The sequence below is a fragment of the Theobroma cacao genome, chromosome 1 (assembly GCF_000208745.1).
Source record: "Theobroma cacao cultivar B97-61/B2 chromosome 1, Criollo_cocoa_genome_V2, whole genome shotgun sequence".
Taxonomy (NCBI): Eukaryota; Viridiplantae; Streptophyta; class Magnoliopsida; order Malvales; family Malvaceae; genus Theobroma; species Theobroma cacao.
Genome location: NC_030850.1, coordinates 4598894 through 4616327, shown reverse-complemented (window position 1 = coordinate 4616327; position 17434 = coordinate 4598894). Strand labels below are relative to the sequence as shown.

The 17434-nt window shown below is 37.6% G+C and overlaps 3 protein-coding genes across 3 annotated transcripts; 2 read left to right on the top strand and 1 right to left on the bottom strand.

Moving 5' to 3' along the window:
• On the top strand, positions 1266-6183 carry LOC18611465 (uncharacterized protein At1g04910). Its single transcript, XM_007047729.2, has 10 exons — positions 1266-1660; positions 2409-2471; positions 2603-2684; positions 2839-2909; positions 3069-3157; positions 3271-3474; positions 3857-4127; positions 4621-4848; positions 4974-5171; positions 5535-6183. The coding sequence occupies exons 1-10, from the start codon at positions 1520-1522 to the stop codon at positions 5742-5744; spliced, it is 1557 nt and encodes a 518-aa protein (XP_007047791.2). The 5' UTR covers positions 1266-1519; the 3' UTR covers positions 5745-6183.
• LOC18611464 (mechanosensitive ion channel protein 2, chloroplastic) lies at positions 6893-14750 on the bottom strand. Its single transcript, XM_018119857.1, is given in 15 exon segments — positions 6893-7364; positions 7366-8106; positions 8705-8761; positions 9417-9530; positions 9643-9810; positions 10020-10118; positions 10984-11145; positions 11406-11469; positions 11994-12107; positions 12229-12326; positions 12436-12559; positions 12923-13086; positions 13772-13829; positions 13943-14161; positions 14714-14750. Coding segments are annotated over 14 exon segments (2235 nt in total). The 5' UTR covers positions 14023-14161; positions 14714-14750; the 3' UTR covers positions 6893-7172.
• Positions 15093-17024, top strand: LOC18611463 (thioredoxin reductase NTRB). Its single transcript, XM_007047727.2, has 2 exons — positions 15093-16196; positions 16813-17024. Exons 1-2 carry the CDS (start codon positions 15137-15139, stop codon positions 16881-16883), a joined length of 1131 nt encoding a protein of 376 aa, XP_007047789.2. The 5' UTR covers positions 15093-15136; the 3' UTR covers positions 16884-17024.

Genomic DNA, 17434 nt, shown 5'->3' with positions numbered 1-17434 from the left:
TGATAAGCATTAAGTATAACCTAATCCTAATCTAACGTGATTCACAATATGCAGTTAGTACAAGGGTACATAATCAAAGTGAATACCATCTCGAAATTATGTACTAATAATACTTATACTTACATTAATATTACGCGGTTTGTATGATAAGAACATTACTTGGATGACATTGATGTTTCATTTTATTAGGAAGATGGCGAAATCGAATATCTTTGCGTCCAATAAAGAAGGAACCAAACAAAACCTTGTGTACCTTACCATAAGAAGAAGTCAAGAGTCATTGCATTTGCATTGGCATCATGGAAAGGAATTTTCTCCAGCTGTAGGATGCGTTAAATTCTCCTTTCAAAGGTACCCTTTTTCTTTTGCAGGGAGAAGGGGTGAGCTCAGCTTATTTTTATATTCCCATAACCCAAAAAGCTACATGTAGGTGAATTCCAATTAAGAGCAATTTATAGTTTGGACCTAAAATATGGAAACCTATTACTCCAAACCAACTTTTACTCTTTGAATAGTAATTAACTTGCAACAAAAACAGAAGAAAACATCTCTGACTTTGACAGGGTATAAAAGATGAGAAGACTAAGACATAAAGAAAGGTGCTTCTTTTAATCACCAAAGTTTTCTCTTTTAATTGAATCAATCAACAAAACTAACAAATTTTTTTATTTTTATAATTTCAATGAAATAATATTCATATTTATGAGTTACAATATGTTTATGATGAAATGAACATATGAAGAAACCATAATATAGCAGGAGAAAATCCATCGAATTTGGAGCCTAAATTAACAAACTTGTTCACTTTAATTTTAGGCAAAACTGAAAATCGATCTGTCAGAAACATTGTGGGGCCCAGATTCATGATATCACATCTCCCATATTCATATTTACGCATAAACCATCAATCTTAAAGGATTTAATAGTTCCAATGGCAAGTGTCGGTGTTCTGATCACATTCTCATTACTGTTCACTAATAAAGATGAGACCTTTAATCAAAAGCTTCACAAAAACCCCACCAACACCTAACGGTCTAATTTTTTTCTCAAACCTAAAAAGAAAAAATTGATGAAAAGAAGGGATTTTTACTGATTCTTATTTATGATGTACTACTAAAATAATTTTTTACTGTGTTTTTTCATGCACAAGCAAAAAGCTTTAAACTTTATCTATGGGGTCTTTTTTTGGATGGGGTCCCTTTGGAAAAGGACACAGTTTTCCATAATCAAAGCTGTACAGGTGTCCATTTGAGATGCCTTAACTAAGGCCAGAAAGTGAGAGAACGAAAGAAAAGAGAACGAGAAAGAGAGAGAGAGTTACTCATGTGATGTTGGGTGCTTGTTGAGTTGAGCTTCTTCTTTTTGGCTGTTGATTATATTTATTTTGTTTTGGTGTTGCTTGTTTGAGTGATTTTCGTTATCAAGGCCTATCAAAGCCAAGAGAAAGGAAAGAAAAAGAGAAAAAACTGAGGAAAGTGGTCATTTTGGAGATCTGGGTTTCTCAGCTTTAAGGGAAAAAATGATGAGGTTTCATTACCAGAGTCATTGTTATCAGCCTTTTAGAAGAGAAGTAATTGCTGGGTTATTTGTGTTGCTTTTCCCAGTTTTTTTGCCTTGTTTGTTTACTCCATTCAGCCATGCTTCCCCTTCTACATTCTCGGTATGTTCATATACTTTTCTTTTTCTGTTGTGAAATACTCTTTTCTCAATTGAAAATGGGTTCTGGGTTCTAATTTTCTTTTGTAGAAAATTCATGAAACTGAGAAATGGGAGGTTTGAGGTTGTTCAATGAAAGGTTTCCAGTTTACTAAAAATGGGAAGTGAGGATTAGTTTGAGTTTATTTTGCCGACAGAAGTTTGTGGCTATGTGGCAAGCTTATTTAGCAAAGTGTCGGATGATCACATCGTTTCTTTGAAAATTATGCCAACCTGGAATTTTTGTCTTGGTAATATATGAGTTAATTTACCTGAACTGGAAAATTGAAAATAATGTTCAGCAAGTCACCTTTTCTTCCATTCTTGTAAATTTTCGTTAGCCTCGCTAATTCTCTAATTCTTTGGGTTTATTGAATACCTTTGCGCACAAAATTCACAAAAATAGAAAGGTTTGTTGTAACAGTAACACCAATACTTCGTTAGCCTTTACTCTTGGCCGGTGTCTAATTCCCCCATTAATCTATTGGTAGTGGGATTTTGTGCAAGGAACGGACTTTGGACCCTTGCAATAGACCATAAAAGAAGATAAAATTATCCTTGTAGTAATTTGTGCTGACTGCTGAGTGTTAGCATGATAAATGCTCGTAATTTGATCTTTGGGAAGGAAATGGACTTCGACTAGCTGGAAGTTATACTATTTCTTGGGCTTGGAAAGGGAATTTTCTAATTGTGCCCTTTGACGTTGGTTGCAGGAGTGGAATGTTCCGAAACCTAGACATTTACCTTTACTCAGGAGTGCCTTACAACGTGAAAATGTGAGTAGATGTTTGTTAAGCAGCATCTGTGTGTTTGTGTGCCTGCACATGCATATGTTGTTATTTTCCATTTCTGACTGTATTATGACTTGTAATTTTGCTGTTTGATTTACTTCTATTTTCCTATGCAGTCCAATGGAGAGCAGTCTGATCTCTGGGCTCCTTTGGCTGACCAAGGGTGGAGACCGTGTCTTGAATGTGTAATTGCCCCTTGTGAGTGATCACCAATGAGATTTCTAGTTGTGGATTCTTTTTATCATCAGTATTCTGAGTTATGAGACTTAAGTTTGTGGTATTAATCATTTTGTACTATATTTCCTGATCATGATAATTTTCTTGAATTTTGCCCTTCGATTACTTTGAGCAGCATTGCCACAGAAATCTGAAGGATATCTGCAGGTATTTCTTGATGGGGGACTGAACCAGCAAAGAATGGGGGTAGGTAGTCATTTGCATTTATAGTACTTAGAGGAGTCAAGAATTACAAAGCATTCAATACTTATAGATCTCTTGATTAAATATTTTTAGTCTCTTGTTTGTTTTTGAAAAGAAGTTTGATAGTCAGATATTTAGGGTTTTTTTTGTTTTTTGTTTTAGATATGTGATGCTGTTGCTGTTGCTAAAATACTGAATGCAACACTTGTGATCCCGCATCTTGAAGTAAATCCTGTTTGGCAAGATTCAAGGTACATTGTGTGGAAGGAAATTTTCCCTTTCATTTCTTATTTCAAATGGAAATGTGTAGTTTTTGCCTCAGTTTTAAGGAGGCATTTTTCTGAAGTAATTATTTTCCCTGCAGCACATTCATGGATATATTTGATGTGGATCACTTTATTAATGTATTGAAGGATGACATTTCAATTGTCAAAGAACTGCCTGATGAATTCTCCTGGAGCACAAGAGAGTATTATGCCACTGCTATTCGAGCCACCAGAATTAAAAGAGCACCTGTTCATGCATCTGCAAACTGGTATCTTGAGAATGTCTTGCCTGTACTAGAAAGGTTGGTAGCAACCTGAACCTTTTGATTTGAATACACAGTTTAGTTGCTTTTAAAAATTTTGGGCCTAAGGACCTTTTGTACCAGATCAAGTACTCTGTACTCTGTTGTGGGGCATTAGACATAAACATGCACTTGATTTGTTCTCTTCATCTATCCCTTTGTAGATATTGCACTTTCATGCATAATGAGACACTCAATAATTTTGATGCTTTTCTGGATTGGTTAAATTCATAATTAATGTACATATGGAGTTGATTTCACTGTTATGGTTCCAACTTAATTAGGAAATGTGAACCGACCTGTTAGTTGTGTTTTGTGATTTTAACCTAGTTCTTACTTGCCAATTTATGCGATCTATATTACATGTCATATTTTGGTACAGTTATGGGATTGCTGCAATTTCTCCATTCTCTCACCGCTTGTCTTTTGACAACTTGCCAAGTGAGATCCAGAAACTACGTTGTAAAGTCAACTTTAAAGCATTAGTCTTTGTTCCGCACATTAGAGCACTTGGAGATGCCCTTGTCCATCGCCTCAGGTATCCTCCTGGTGAAAGTGAAGCACTTAGCACTAACTATCTCAGGGAGACCACCGATCAAAATGACAAACGAAGGCCGCAGAAATTTGTTGTGGTACACCTTCGGTTTGATAAGGTATAACCTACTTATCCTATAGATTTAAGATCCTTGTGTTTTAACAATGTGATATTGATTTTTATATAAGCTTTAGTATGAAATATCATTGAGCATATTAAAAGAAAGAGTAAAAGGGGTCAAATTGATTTGAACCTTCTGCCTTTTCCCCTACTTGTTTCCTACCCGTAAGTGTTATTTTGAAGTTTTCCATATGCATGAGCTTGTTTCTCCTAATCCTTAAGCTCCACTATTAGGGTATCTATTTCATCTTTTAGACCTCGTACACTATCTGTTTGTACAGCTTATACATGCTATGTCCATGAAAAGGATGAGATGGCCATGCTGTTGTGAAAATAATATTCTGACATGGTTGTAGCATCCTTTCTGCACCGGTCCTTTTGACAAGTTTTAACAATTGGAAAAACTAATTAACATGTGATTGACCTATTTCATTTTAATAGGATTGCAATTTTTCTTTACTGGCTTCCTCACTTACCTTGTATACGTGCAGGATATGGCTGCCCATTCAGCCTGTGATTTTGGTGGGGGCAAAGCTGAAAAATTGGCTCTGGCCAAGTACCGACAAACAATTTGGCAAGGAAGGGTTCTCAATTCTCAGTTTACTGATGAAGAGTTGAGAAGTCAGGGGCGTTGCCCATTGACTCCTGAAGAAATTGGACTGCTTCTAGCAGCTTTGGGTTTTGACAATAGTACCCGTCTTTATCTTGCCTCCCACAAGGTCCTTTGTCCTGGGAATTTTGGTTTTGCAATGTTCTCTTCTCCCCTAGCCTTTTTTTCACAACTTCTTCATATATATGGTGCACTCTCTCCCCTATTTATTCGTCAAATGGCCACATATTTCAGGTATATGGTGGGGAAGCTAGGATTTCCACCCTTCGAGAGCTGTTCCCACTGATGGAAGACAAAAAGAGCCTTGCCTCTTCAGAGGAGAGGGTCCATATAAAAGGAAAGGCTTCTTTGTTAGCTGCAGTTGATTACTATGTTGGTATGCATAGTGACATCTTTGTCTCAGCTTCTCCTGGGAATATGCACAATGCTTTGGTGAGTATTCTCTGGCTGTCTACAGGGTGGTATCACATATCTATAGCCTGGAATTACTTATAGATACAGAACTTTCCACTTTGCTGCTCAATATCATTAACAGATAATATGTGTTCAATTCTCATTGGGTTGAATGTGGAGTGTTTTAACCAATGGATGGTTTAGGTGCCCTATTAGAAAGCTGATATGTGGAATAAAGGCATAGACTTCATCGTCTTTTTGGATGGTGGTGGTGGGGAATATTTTCAAACAATTTTGTGCAAGTGCAGTACTTTACAGTTTTTGTGATTTTCTAGCATTCTGCTAAGTTAATGATATACATCTCAACCCTCTAATAGATGACAATTGCTATGATGCAAACAGATGGGACATCGAACTTTTGAGAACCTGAAGACCATAAAGCCTAATATGGCTCTCTTGGGCCAACTCTTCCTTAACAAAAGCATTAGTTGGTCAGAATTCCGGCAGGCAGTGGTGGAAGGGCATCAAAACAGGCAGGGGCAACTCAAGTTAAGGAAACCAAAACAGTCCATATATACATACCCTGCACCTGATTGCATGTGCCAAGCTTAAGCCATAAAAGAGGGCGTGCTGAAGGAAGTGAGAGTACCTTCTGTTTTTTATTGATTTTAATACTGCAGCTATTATTTTTGGCTTGTACTATTGGCATCATAAATAAGCAGCGACCCCATTTATCCGCTAAGATAAAAAGTGGTACAGCTAGCGTTGTTAGTTGGTATTGTGTAGTGTATGGACGGTGGTAATTTATATCGAGAGTGGGGTTGTTAGCATCAAGTTCATTGTGGATCCTATGAGTATGGACTGTGGAGTGGAGTATGTGACGTATAGTTGGCAGATCTGGAATGTATTTGTTGCATATCTCTGCCTGTGAAGCTGTCTGTACAACCTTTCTCATGTCAATATCAAACATCTAGCCCTCGCTAAGAGATTTGAGTTTTTCCTTGGCAGTTGGCAGGCACTATATCTAATTCAATATACTCGTATTTTTTAAGTGGTGGCTCTATTTCTGTACTTGCAAATTGCACGTGGTTCTAGCCCATAGGTGAGAGCAAAGAATGACCTTTTAAGGGTTATTGAATATAGTCATGGACTGAAGAACTTGCTTGATACGTCGATCTCGTTCTTGGCTAATCACACAATAAAATTATCGACTGGTTATACAACTGAAACCAAGGGAGTGATACTCCATTACCCGATTCATGTTCCGTTCTGTTCTAAAAGATACATTCATAATGAATAATTGGAGGGAGAAAGAAAAAAAAAAAAGCTAACCAAGCCGTCTCTTCTTGCGGTGAACAGTTAAAAATGGTGGGAATGATCAATTTTCAGCCTTTTCTCTCATTTTCCCTTTGCCGGCCTTGTTTCCATCAAGTATTCCGGTGGGTCAAAGCTCATACTCCTCTCTGCTGAATTGACTTTTTAATGCACGGTGCATGTTAGATGAAGAAACTGCACGATGACGTAAAGATCAGCCATGGGTTTGCTTTGTTTGAAGGCTGTGGTTCATGGAGTTCTGGATTCATTAACCATAATGAAATCAAGAGAAGAAAAAAAGGGAAAAAGATAAACACGCAATATAGTCGGCAACTTGTGATGACAGCGTGAATGTTGCTCTGCTTCCATAGAGCAGCAGCCAGTATACTTGCAGAGCAACTAATCTGCTCAATTGCAGTCCTAGATTATTTGCCAACATCTTGGTATAATGAACCATGCAAAACCAGCCTCAAATTGCTTTTAATATTGGTTGATTCTACAATATTGATTCTACAATCATCAAAAATGTAAAATGGAAAATGATATATTGCCGAGCCTTTCAAGATAAACAGATTTTGAAAATTAATAATGAAAGAGTGATCAGAAGAAAATATACACGTATGGGACAATTTGATGAAAATACAGCTCCACAGTGTAGGTGTCAGGAGAAGTGTTAGATAATTCAAGTACATGGCTCAGGGGATGAGTAGTTAGCTTTCACATACATCACAGTTCGTCAGGGGTACTAGGAGAGGACCGAACCTGACCATCTTTCTTATCCTCAGCAGTGGATCCACTTCCATTCCGGCTTGCAGAAGCCATTTCTTTTGCATCTGCTGGGGATGGAGTCATCCCTTCTTCAATGGGTAGTGTTCTCTTTGAGCCCTCTAATGCAACACCAAGAACTGTATTTTCCTCCCAACACAGGTCTTGCTATTGGTGGCTGAGAGACTGGCAGCTTCTCACCTTCCTGTTTTGATTGGAGAGGTTCTCGTAACCCACCTGCTTTGTCAATACCAGCATCTGATGAGGATACTGAAGGATTATCTAACTTGCTACTCTGCCTTGCAATATTCTGTTGCTTGTCAGTGACCTTTTTGTTTTGGGGCGAATTATCAGAGATTGAATCGAGAACTTTTTGGTCAGGACTATATGTTTCAATGGCATTAGAACTTGTTTTCGGGACAGATTTTGATGGTGATTTCATGCCTACTTTATAATCTGTCTTGAGATCAGATGTTGATGCAAATGCAGCCTTAAGGTCCTCCTTGGTGTCAGAATTTGGAGTTTCTCCAATCTTGGCATCTGCTTTGGGTTCAATTGATGGTGCTCCTTTAGCCTTGGAGACAGGCTTTGGTGTTGCTCCTGCCTTGTCTGCTTTAGTGTCAGCACTAGGCCGAGCTGTGGTTTTACTGTCTTGTTCTCCGGCTGGACGTGAGGAACGGCCTTTTGTTCTATCTTCACCGTTGATCTTGTAAGACGGTTCAATGAGTAACAGAGGCCTGTTAGATGGCACTCCACCACGGCTATAGACAGAGTCTGCAAATGGTATATTCTCCAAGTCAGCATCACTATAAATTTTCTGCAAAGTGCGAATTGATGTGGCAAGCCGGGCACGCTGATGGCTGATGACTCTAAGGAGATCCAAAAGTATAGCTTCCTGAATCACAACCACAGAGACAAATAATGGATCCACTCAAATATATCAACCGTAAAAGAAGATACTTTCGCTGACAAGAAATATTCTAAAAATAATCAAAAGGCTTCTTTTTTAATAACAAACCAACAGAAGTTATAGAATGTTACATCAGCACCCTAATGCAGGCATATACCAGCAAAAAAAGGACAAACGAAAGGATAAATCTATAAAACTATTGCTTGTGATAAAGAGGATAACATCTATGAAAGGCTTCTTGAGCAGCCTTCTAATAAAATATACGCAAACTTAATTCAACAGAAAACTGTGCGTAAGTTGTCTTTAAATATTTATTTGTTATACCTTTCCAAATGCTGGACAGTGATTCATTTCAGATACTTGTTTGATATAATTGATTATTTTAATATTCTCTGGGATCTGTACCAAATTAATTATACCATACTGGCAAGCATTTACTGCTGCCGACAAAGTTATAAGCAAATTTTTCTAGCATGTTGTACTACAGCCATTGTCATTGATGCACCCAAACACCCTGAAATCCAATTGCACAGGCCACATTCATCATTAAAAGGTAGAAATTTCAATACAAATATCCTCTTACCTTGACACATAGATACTCTTCAAGATGGGAAGTCCTTACAAAACAGGACACCAGTATCTGTCAAATAAGAAAGAATGACGGAAAGAAACTCATCAGACATAGATGATAGACACAAGCTTGCACAATATCTAATGCATCTAAGATGTCAGGTCTCAGTGCCCGTAATAAGATTCATGTTTATTCTCTTCTCATTTTATAAATCTTCAAAATCTTAGATTATTGTTGCTCATTATACCAGAAAGGGGCAAACCATAAATATGTTTATTATACCTCTTGTCAAAAGTTTTAAGAGAAAGAAACTAAAAATGGTAGTTCTTGAATTATACAGATGCTTAGAAATGCTTAAAGGAAATATACATAGACCATATCAATAAAGTATAAAAATTGAAACATCACTCAAAAAGGCATCAGGAAAAGGTCAGTACTCCGAGGTTGATATGATTCGACTTTAAAGACAAAGCACCTGCTACCATAAACAGATTGCAAAATGCCTTTTGGTTGGTAAGATTTGAATGGAAAAGGTATCTAACCACATCACACCCTCATACCACTTGACATAAAATATAAAAAGACACTGGATGAGGCAAATCCTTTTAATGTCTTGCGACATTGCTGACAAAAGAATCTATCAAAGAGTGATGATTGGAACACAATTCACCAAGTCATGATGAAAGGAATGATCACATAAAAAGTTCAGATGTTCAACACGAACCAAAAGAGACTGATTTTCAGGATTGACATTTTCTAGAAATACTCTTCTGTGCAATCTCTGCTGCTCAACCTGAGGATTCTTGGCCAAGACCTTGCGCATGTCGGCAACTATATTCTGCACAAACAAAGGGATCCACAAAAAATGTATAAAAAGGAAACACTCTAAATGCAATTCAATGTCTCCAAAGGTGAATTAGAATTTATTACATGCTGGGATAACTCCTTACATTAATCTTATTGATATCCAAGTGACTGATGGCCAGGTGAGTTTTAATGCGCCAATGAGTTTTCTGACTGAGATTTCTCACAACATTTACTGTAAATTTATGGTTTGGAATATGAACGGCTTCACGGTCTTCCCCTCTTACTATTGTTGGTGACCACCAACCAACATGCTGAATATGAAAAGAACATTAAGATCCATATAAGAAAATCTTCAAATGATGCCTGTTGCTTTTTCAGTGCACTAAGGGAATCACATCATTAAAACCCAATCATAATTTGGAGATCTAAAACAAACACCATAATCATAAAGTATATTTAAGTAAGATGTCCACCTTTTTCTCTAAACAGCTTTATTCAGAGACAGGGCTCAAATACAAACCTCAACGGTACCAGAAACTCCATATCCCTCAATCTTTGTTTCAACCCATTCATTCACAACAAAAGGTCGAGTTGCATGAATCATTGCACATGAGAGAAATTTGTGAATATCTACAATAACATACAACAAAATGTCAAGCACTGGAAAATACATATACTGATACAGACAATAAAGGGATCAAGAAAAGTCAAGATTAACTTTCAAAAAGTTTGGAATCCTGATCTTTATTTCATCTTGGACTGGTTTAGGACAGGAAAAAGATAAAACAAAAAAGTACTAGTTTTATGTTTCATATGTTAAAAGTTGTGGGTTTGATTTCATTTCTTGTTTTCCTGGGGTTTTCTGGGATACTCTAGCAATTTCCAACTTAGCAGAAAATCCCACGATTTGATCCTAAAGGGTTTATTTTACAGTTTCCTTCTGTTATTGTTTTAATAGTTCAAATTTTGGTGGTTTCCTATCTCTAAGTCCTTGTGAGAAAAGGACTGCTAGAACACTATAAGTAAGTACGTTATCTCTTTCAATTGATAAAGAACAAGTTTAATATAATTTTGCAGATGTTATCAATGCAGGATCAGTTATGCTATCTCAGGATTGTATGAAGCGATTTCTAACTGTGGGTGTGGAGCATATATCTTTATCTTCTTCTTCCTCTTATCCCTTATTTCTAGCATTGTTTCAGATTTCCGACTAGTCCTTAATCAGTCTCTTTAAACCTACCAAACCTTTACCAAAGCTACCTCCAAGTTCAACCACAAGTTCTTGCCCACCATATAATCAGATTTTTGTATGCAAACCCACATTCCTGTCCTATATCACCTATAATATTCTTGCTAAAATGCAGTTAAAATAAAGTATTTTTACTTTAAAAAAGAAGAAGAAAGAATTGTCCATTGGTACCACCAAGAATGTGAAGCATATTCCAGAAAAACTATAAGTTGCAATGAATTAGTATGAAAATGATATTTAGGTGTACCTCACGACCAGCAAGAGTCAGCAAAACTGTCCCAAGACCTCCAGCAGTTAGCCACTTCTGAGTAGAGAAACCAAGCAACTCCATGAACAATGACACAGCGGCAATCCAAACTGCAGAGTATATAGCTTTCCCTGCAAACTGGAAACCCATCTGCCAAAAGAACGAGAGAAGTTTATGAATTAGTTAGAACACATCACAATTTGGGCTACCTTAATACAACCAAGAAAAGTATGTACATAAATAAACGTAAAGAAAGGTAACTGATGTGTAGTATAGGTCTCTCTGTAATGAATGGAGGCATCAGAGTGACACTTCGCATGCACTTCAATTCTTTTGCAATAAACAATAGCAATAACAAGAAGATTAGTAATCAAATATCAAATGGTTTATGCTACAGCAATGGCACCTACATTTCTCGTATCATCAGTGGTCTCGTTTGTCTCCATGAAGAATTTCTGCAGTTGCTGAATCATGCTGCATGGAAGTGTTTTAGAAAACAACTATCAAGAAGTATTCAACTAGGTAAACATTATCAACATTGAGAAATCAATTTCAGTAGAACAAGATTCAGAAAAATTATAGATCCAACGACAAATCAATTCATACTTCATACTGGCCCTAGATGTGCGCAACACATACCTTCCCCCATGTTTCTCCTCACAACTTTAGCTGTCACCATTTTCCTCCTAACAAAATTTTAGTTGATATAGTTGGAAGGTTATATTTATCACTTTCATTAGACTATTTTAGAGAGAAACATTTGTAGGAAACAAACTGGAAGTGGATTGCTTTCTTTTTAGCTCTTTTTTTTGAATAAATATAAGTGGACTTCAGCAACAAATTCACTGATGAGCTCACCAGCAACAAAGCAATGTTTGTCTGTTATATTAAATAATACTAAAATTTCAAAAAAAATATTAAATAATACTAAAGCCAGAGACCATCCTCATAAAGCATTTTATGATGAAAGATTTAAACAGAGAAGAATGCATGCTCACCTAGATAAGCACTATGCGAAGGCCAGCACAATTGACAATGATCTGACAAAATTTAAAAGCCGTTGCTTAACAACTTGGCTAGCTTCTGAAGGAAATACTAATGGATCCAGTGTTCTGCAAGAAGTACCCAAATAACATGCATGCTTGTTGAACGCTTGAAACTAGATTTTGCATTTTATAACAGCAAAATACAGAGCTCCTTTTGCATTTCAAAAACACATCATGATAGTGGCACCTGCATATGAGTATTGCTCCAGTCCACAGCAGCAAAGGTTGAATATAAGAGGTTGTAATATAATGTGTTCTACTCTTCTTCCAGCTATTATCACTCTTCTGCAGGTAATCTTAGAGTATTAGATAATGCATTGACCCAATTTGGCCAGACGTATATTAACCATGGTAAATAACAGAATTAAGCACCAACTTCAAGGAGTGCACATACATGAAAAGGGAGGCTTCTACTCTGTCGAATAAGTGGTGCAACACCCCATAGGGCAAAAATTATAATACTGAATGCTGGAACCAACTTAAATACAAGAGGACTACCTTGTAAGATATTATATGACCTGCATGATACGAAGGGCTTAATATTAACTGCAATTAAATCATTGCAGTTTGTAAACATTAAAATAATACCCAAAAGCAACCTTATTTTTTTTACAGAATTATACAATATGCTTGTCATGGAAACATGAAACCACATGTAAATATAAATTAACTGAAGCAGAAGAAAGTAATTACTCCTAAATAATAGTTAGAGACATGTTTAGAACTTGAATCCTAGTAAAAAGTAATGCTAGAAATGCTGAAATAATAAGAAAATGCATTTATCCGTATGAAATAGATAACCGCACAAACGATCCCGAAGTTCAATAAAACAAATATGCTTGCACATTTAAGTAAATGACTGAACAGGGGAAAAAGGGTACCTTCTCACTGCAACAGATACAGCTTTTACACCAGGAAGTTCAAATATCTGGCCTGGTGCTCGAAAAGCATGACACCTAAAAGCATTGTTTCTGTATGGAACAGAATGTATTGGCCTGCACAAACCGTCAGAGAGGCGAATTCTCCAAGAATCTTGTTGCAGAACCTGTGGCAAAAAGGGAAGAAGACAAAGATATCCTCAAACATCACTAAAAATTGAAAAAAAATCTCGATAACACCTTTCGAAGGGATACAAAGCAGTGCACGGCATCAAACTACAATTGCAATTATATAATCACTAATATAGACGATAAAACCAAAGGTTTCAGCTTCTAAGAGTCTATGGGGATAGCCAAGTAATATTTACGTGAAAAGTTAAAAGGAGAACATAAATCTAGCCTTTCATCCAGAATAATTCTGACAATATAGTTCAATCACTGAAATAATAACTGTTAGAGTGATTGAGAGATTGAAATAGACAAATTAATGACAATATGCTACAATGCAGAAACACCTACCTGCAATTTACACTTCGTGAGAGTTTCCATGCATTTTGAAACAATGATATTGACAAACAAAAGCTATCATATTAATGTCCATTCATACAAGTAATGCATCTATAATTAACTTGGCTTAACCAAATTTGAAGCAAACCACAAAAACCAAGACAAGACAGCTAAGAAAACTTAAGCAACAAGAATCCTACATGCATGTTGCAGATATGCATGCACCTGATAAGGCGACACCTTTTCTTCTTTTTGACAATTCAATGTTCATAATCTCAGTCACCTAACAGCAGAGAAACAGTATCCTAAACAAAGAAGCACCAGTCTTAGAGCTGGAAGTCATACCAAAGAACGAGATGAGAGGGTAGCACTCAATAAATGCGACTTGCTCCTTCCCATTACACTGAAAACACAAAACGGTAAAAGAAAAAAGAAAAATTCAAATACATAAATTAAAAAAATACGCCAAACAGCATACAATATGCTTTCTTAGGGACAAGGAGGGAGGAATCCTGTACCTTAAACTTTTTATTGTATCCCTGGTTCCTGCGAAGTCCCAAATCATGGGACAATTGCAAAGAACCAGCAAGAGACATTGCAGGAGTGAGACCGCTCTTTTACAGGGTGTCACGAGTAGCATAAGCCCCCAATGTATTCCAGCAATAGCTAAGATTTACACTCCAAATCGATATTAATAAAGGGAAACACTTTTCCAAAATCTCACAACTCTTCAACCTGCCATAGAAAATTGCGAATTTCATGAGGCAGCAAAAGATAATAATTTTTTATTAATAATAGTATAATCAGTAAGAACAATAAAATATTCCTTAAAGCCCAATCAATTTCCAATTCGAAAATTTCAAAATTCCACCACAGGGTAACATAATTTTGAGCGGTAATTTAACCAAACAAAAAGGAAGAAGAAAAAGAAGACAACTTTAATTATTAGAGACGGAGAATCGATTCTGATAAGCCAAGATTACATAAAATCAAGCAAAAAAAAATTAAAGAAAAATACTTTCATCAGTTCAAAATTGTAATGAAAAAAAATAAAGCAGATAAAAGCAATGAAATTAATAAAAAAAACAAAAAATTTCTACTCACAGGCAAAGTTCTAAGTATCCGAGTTAACACGAATCTTAAATATAATTATCAAAAACAAAGTGAGAACAAAGCTACATATGAGAAAGTTTCAAGTGAATTCCAAGTTTGGAAATGAAGAATCTTCTTAAAACAGCATAAATAAATAGATACATAAATTCTAAAGGCTTTGGAAATAATAGTTACTTTAAAGAGGAAGAAACGACGACGGAGCGGAGAATTTAACATTCATATCCTTGCACGTATTTTATTATAGGCACATAAGGGAGAAGATACCAAGGCAAGAAAGGAAAGAAACTTGAAACGGGTTACAACGTATATACTTACTTAACACGAAGAAAGTCTGGAAGAATCTGAGAGTAGCTAACAATCAAGCATTGCATTTGCATATACATAAATATTGGTAAGCAATTGGCGAATTGGATTCTCACAAGTCACAACCAATACAAATACTTATACCTCACAAACAAATCTCCCTTCTTTTAAATAAATAAACTAGACTTGTTTTGGCGCCAACAACTACAACTGAAAACCCCCCAAAAGAGAAGAAAATTAGAAAAAGAATAAAAAAAAAAAAGGTCCAAAAATCACGCGTCCATCAAAACCCAAATGAATTACCGGTCTAACCCTAGCAGGCTGAAAACCTTGTGGAGAAAAGCCCGCACTTTGGTTGGCCTCGCTACCACTTCCGCTGCAGCAACCGTTACCGCCGCAGTATCTTTTTCCAACTCCGCCACTTCTGCCATGGACTCTCCTCTCAGGACAAAGGTTTGCATCATCGGCAGTGGGCCCGCTGCCCACACGGCCGCCATCTACACCGCCCGTGCTGAGCTAAAGCCCATTCTCTTCGAGGGCTGGATGGCTAACGATATCGCCCCTGGCGGTCAGCTGACCACCACAACGGACGTCGAGAACTTCCCTGGATTCCCAGACGGCATCATGGGCATGGAGCTTATGGACCGCTGCCGCAATCAATCGCTCCGCTTTGGCACCGCCATCTACACTGAAACCGTCAACAAGGTTGACCTTTCTTCGTCTCCGTTCAGGATCATCACCGATGCGAAAACCGTCCTGGCTGACTCGGTGATTGTGACCACAGGGGCTGTAGCAAAGCGGCTGAATTTCCAGGGTTCAGGGGATGGGCCAGGGGGCTTTTGGAACAAAGGAATCTCAGCTTGCGCGGTGTGTGATGGGGCGGCCCCAATCTTCAGGGACAAGCCTCTGGCAGTGATTGGTGGGGGTGACTCTGCAATGGAGGAATCCACCTACCTCACTAAGTACGCTTCCAAGGTGTACATCATTCACCGGAGAGACACCTTTAGGGCGTCCAAGATCATGCAGAGCAGGGCTGTTTCCAATCCTAAGATAGAGGTGATATGGAATTCGGTGGTGGTGGAGGCGTATGGGGATGGGGAGAGAGGGGTTTTGGGAGGGCTCAAGGTGAAGAATCTGCTCACTGGGGAGGTTTCTGATTTGAAAGTTTCTGGCTTGTTCTTTGCCATTGGGCACGAGCCCGCCACCAAGTTCTTGGAAGGCCAGCTGCAGCTTGATTCAGATGGCTACATTCTCACTAAGCCAGGTACAACTCAGACCAGCGTGCCCGGCGTTTTTGCTGCTGGAGATGTCCAGGATAAGAAGTACAGGCAAGCTGTTACTGCTGCTGGCACTGGTTAGTCCTTTTACCTTCACATGTTTGTTGTCTTCCTTGATTTTCCTTACTCTTTGATTGTGATCAACCATCAAGCTTGCTTACATGACATAAACTGGCACGGATTGCATAAGCTAAGAAGCAGTCGCCTAAGGCATAGATTGGATATTTGCTTGTCATTTTACATGTAAGAATAAGATCTAACCAAACATTAATTTATCGTATGTTCCATCTTTAGATGAATCTTCACTCCTTTTCTCTTTGAAGAACGAGAAAATTAGAAAACACATGCGCTTGCAGGGGAGGGACCGGAGAACTCTTCAACCTCACTTTAGACTCTTGAAAACTTGGTGACATGGTTCTTTTAGAAAAAAAGCTACTGTAAAATTCATGATGGCGGACATATTATGAAAAGGAAATAAGCTGCAGAATATTTCCAATCACTGGCTTATCATCTGCAATTGCTCTGTTTGTATACTTTCCATGATAGTAGTTCCTATGGCAAACTGAAATGCATTTCCATTTGAATCAGCAAAATTATGATTTTATGTACATAACATGCATATTTGCTGCTACATTAAGTTTTGTTTATTCTCATCTAGCCGACTTGAAATTTGTTTGTTTTGCAACTATGCAGGGTGCATGGCAGCCTTGGAAGCGGAACATTACTTGCAAGAGATTGGATCTCAGGAGGGCAAGAGCGATTGATGAGTGATGTCCCAGGGGATTTAAAAGATGCTTTATTTAGAAGCAAGTTTGTTGTCTGGATCAATATTAGAATTGGCATTGTTATTGATATTCAATATCTGCTTTTAATGAAAGTAGATTAGCTATGTCTTGTCTATTATTATATTTTTACTAAGCTGCAAAGAGTTCAATTACTAGAGAGAATGGGTGATCAATTGGGTAGAGGATTGCTTTTCTCTCATTTTCCCTTTGCCGGCCTTGTTTCCGTCAAGTATTCCGGTGGGTCAAAGCTCAGACTGCTCTCTGCTGAATTGACTTTTTAATGCACGGTCTAAAGATCAGCCATGGGTTTGCTTTGTTTGAAGGCTGTGGTTCATGGAGTTCTGGATTCATTAACCACAATGAAATCAAGAGAAGAAAAAAAGGGAAAAAGATAAACACGCAACACAGTCGGCAACTTCTAATGACAGCGTGAATGTTGCTCTGCTTCTGTAGAGCAGCAGCCAGTATACTTGCAGAGCAACTAATCTGCTCAATTGCAGTCCTAGATTATTTGCCAACATCTTGGTCTA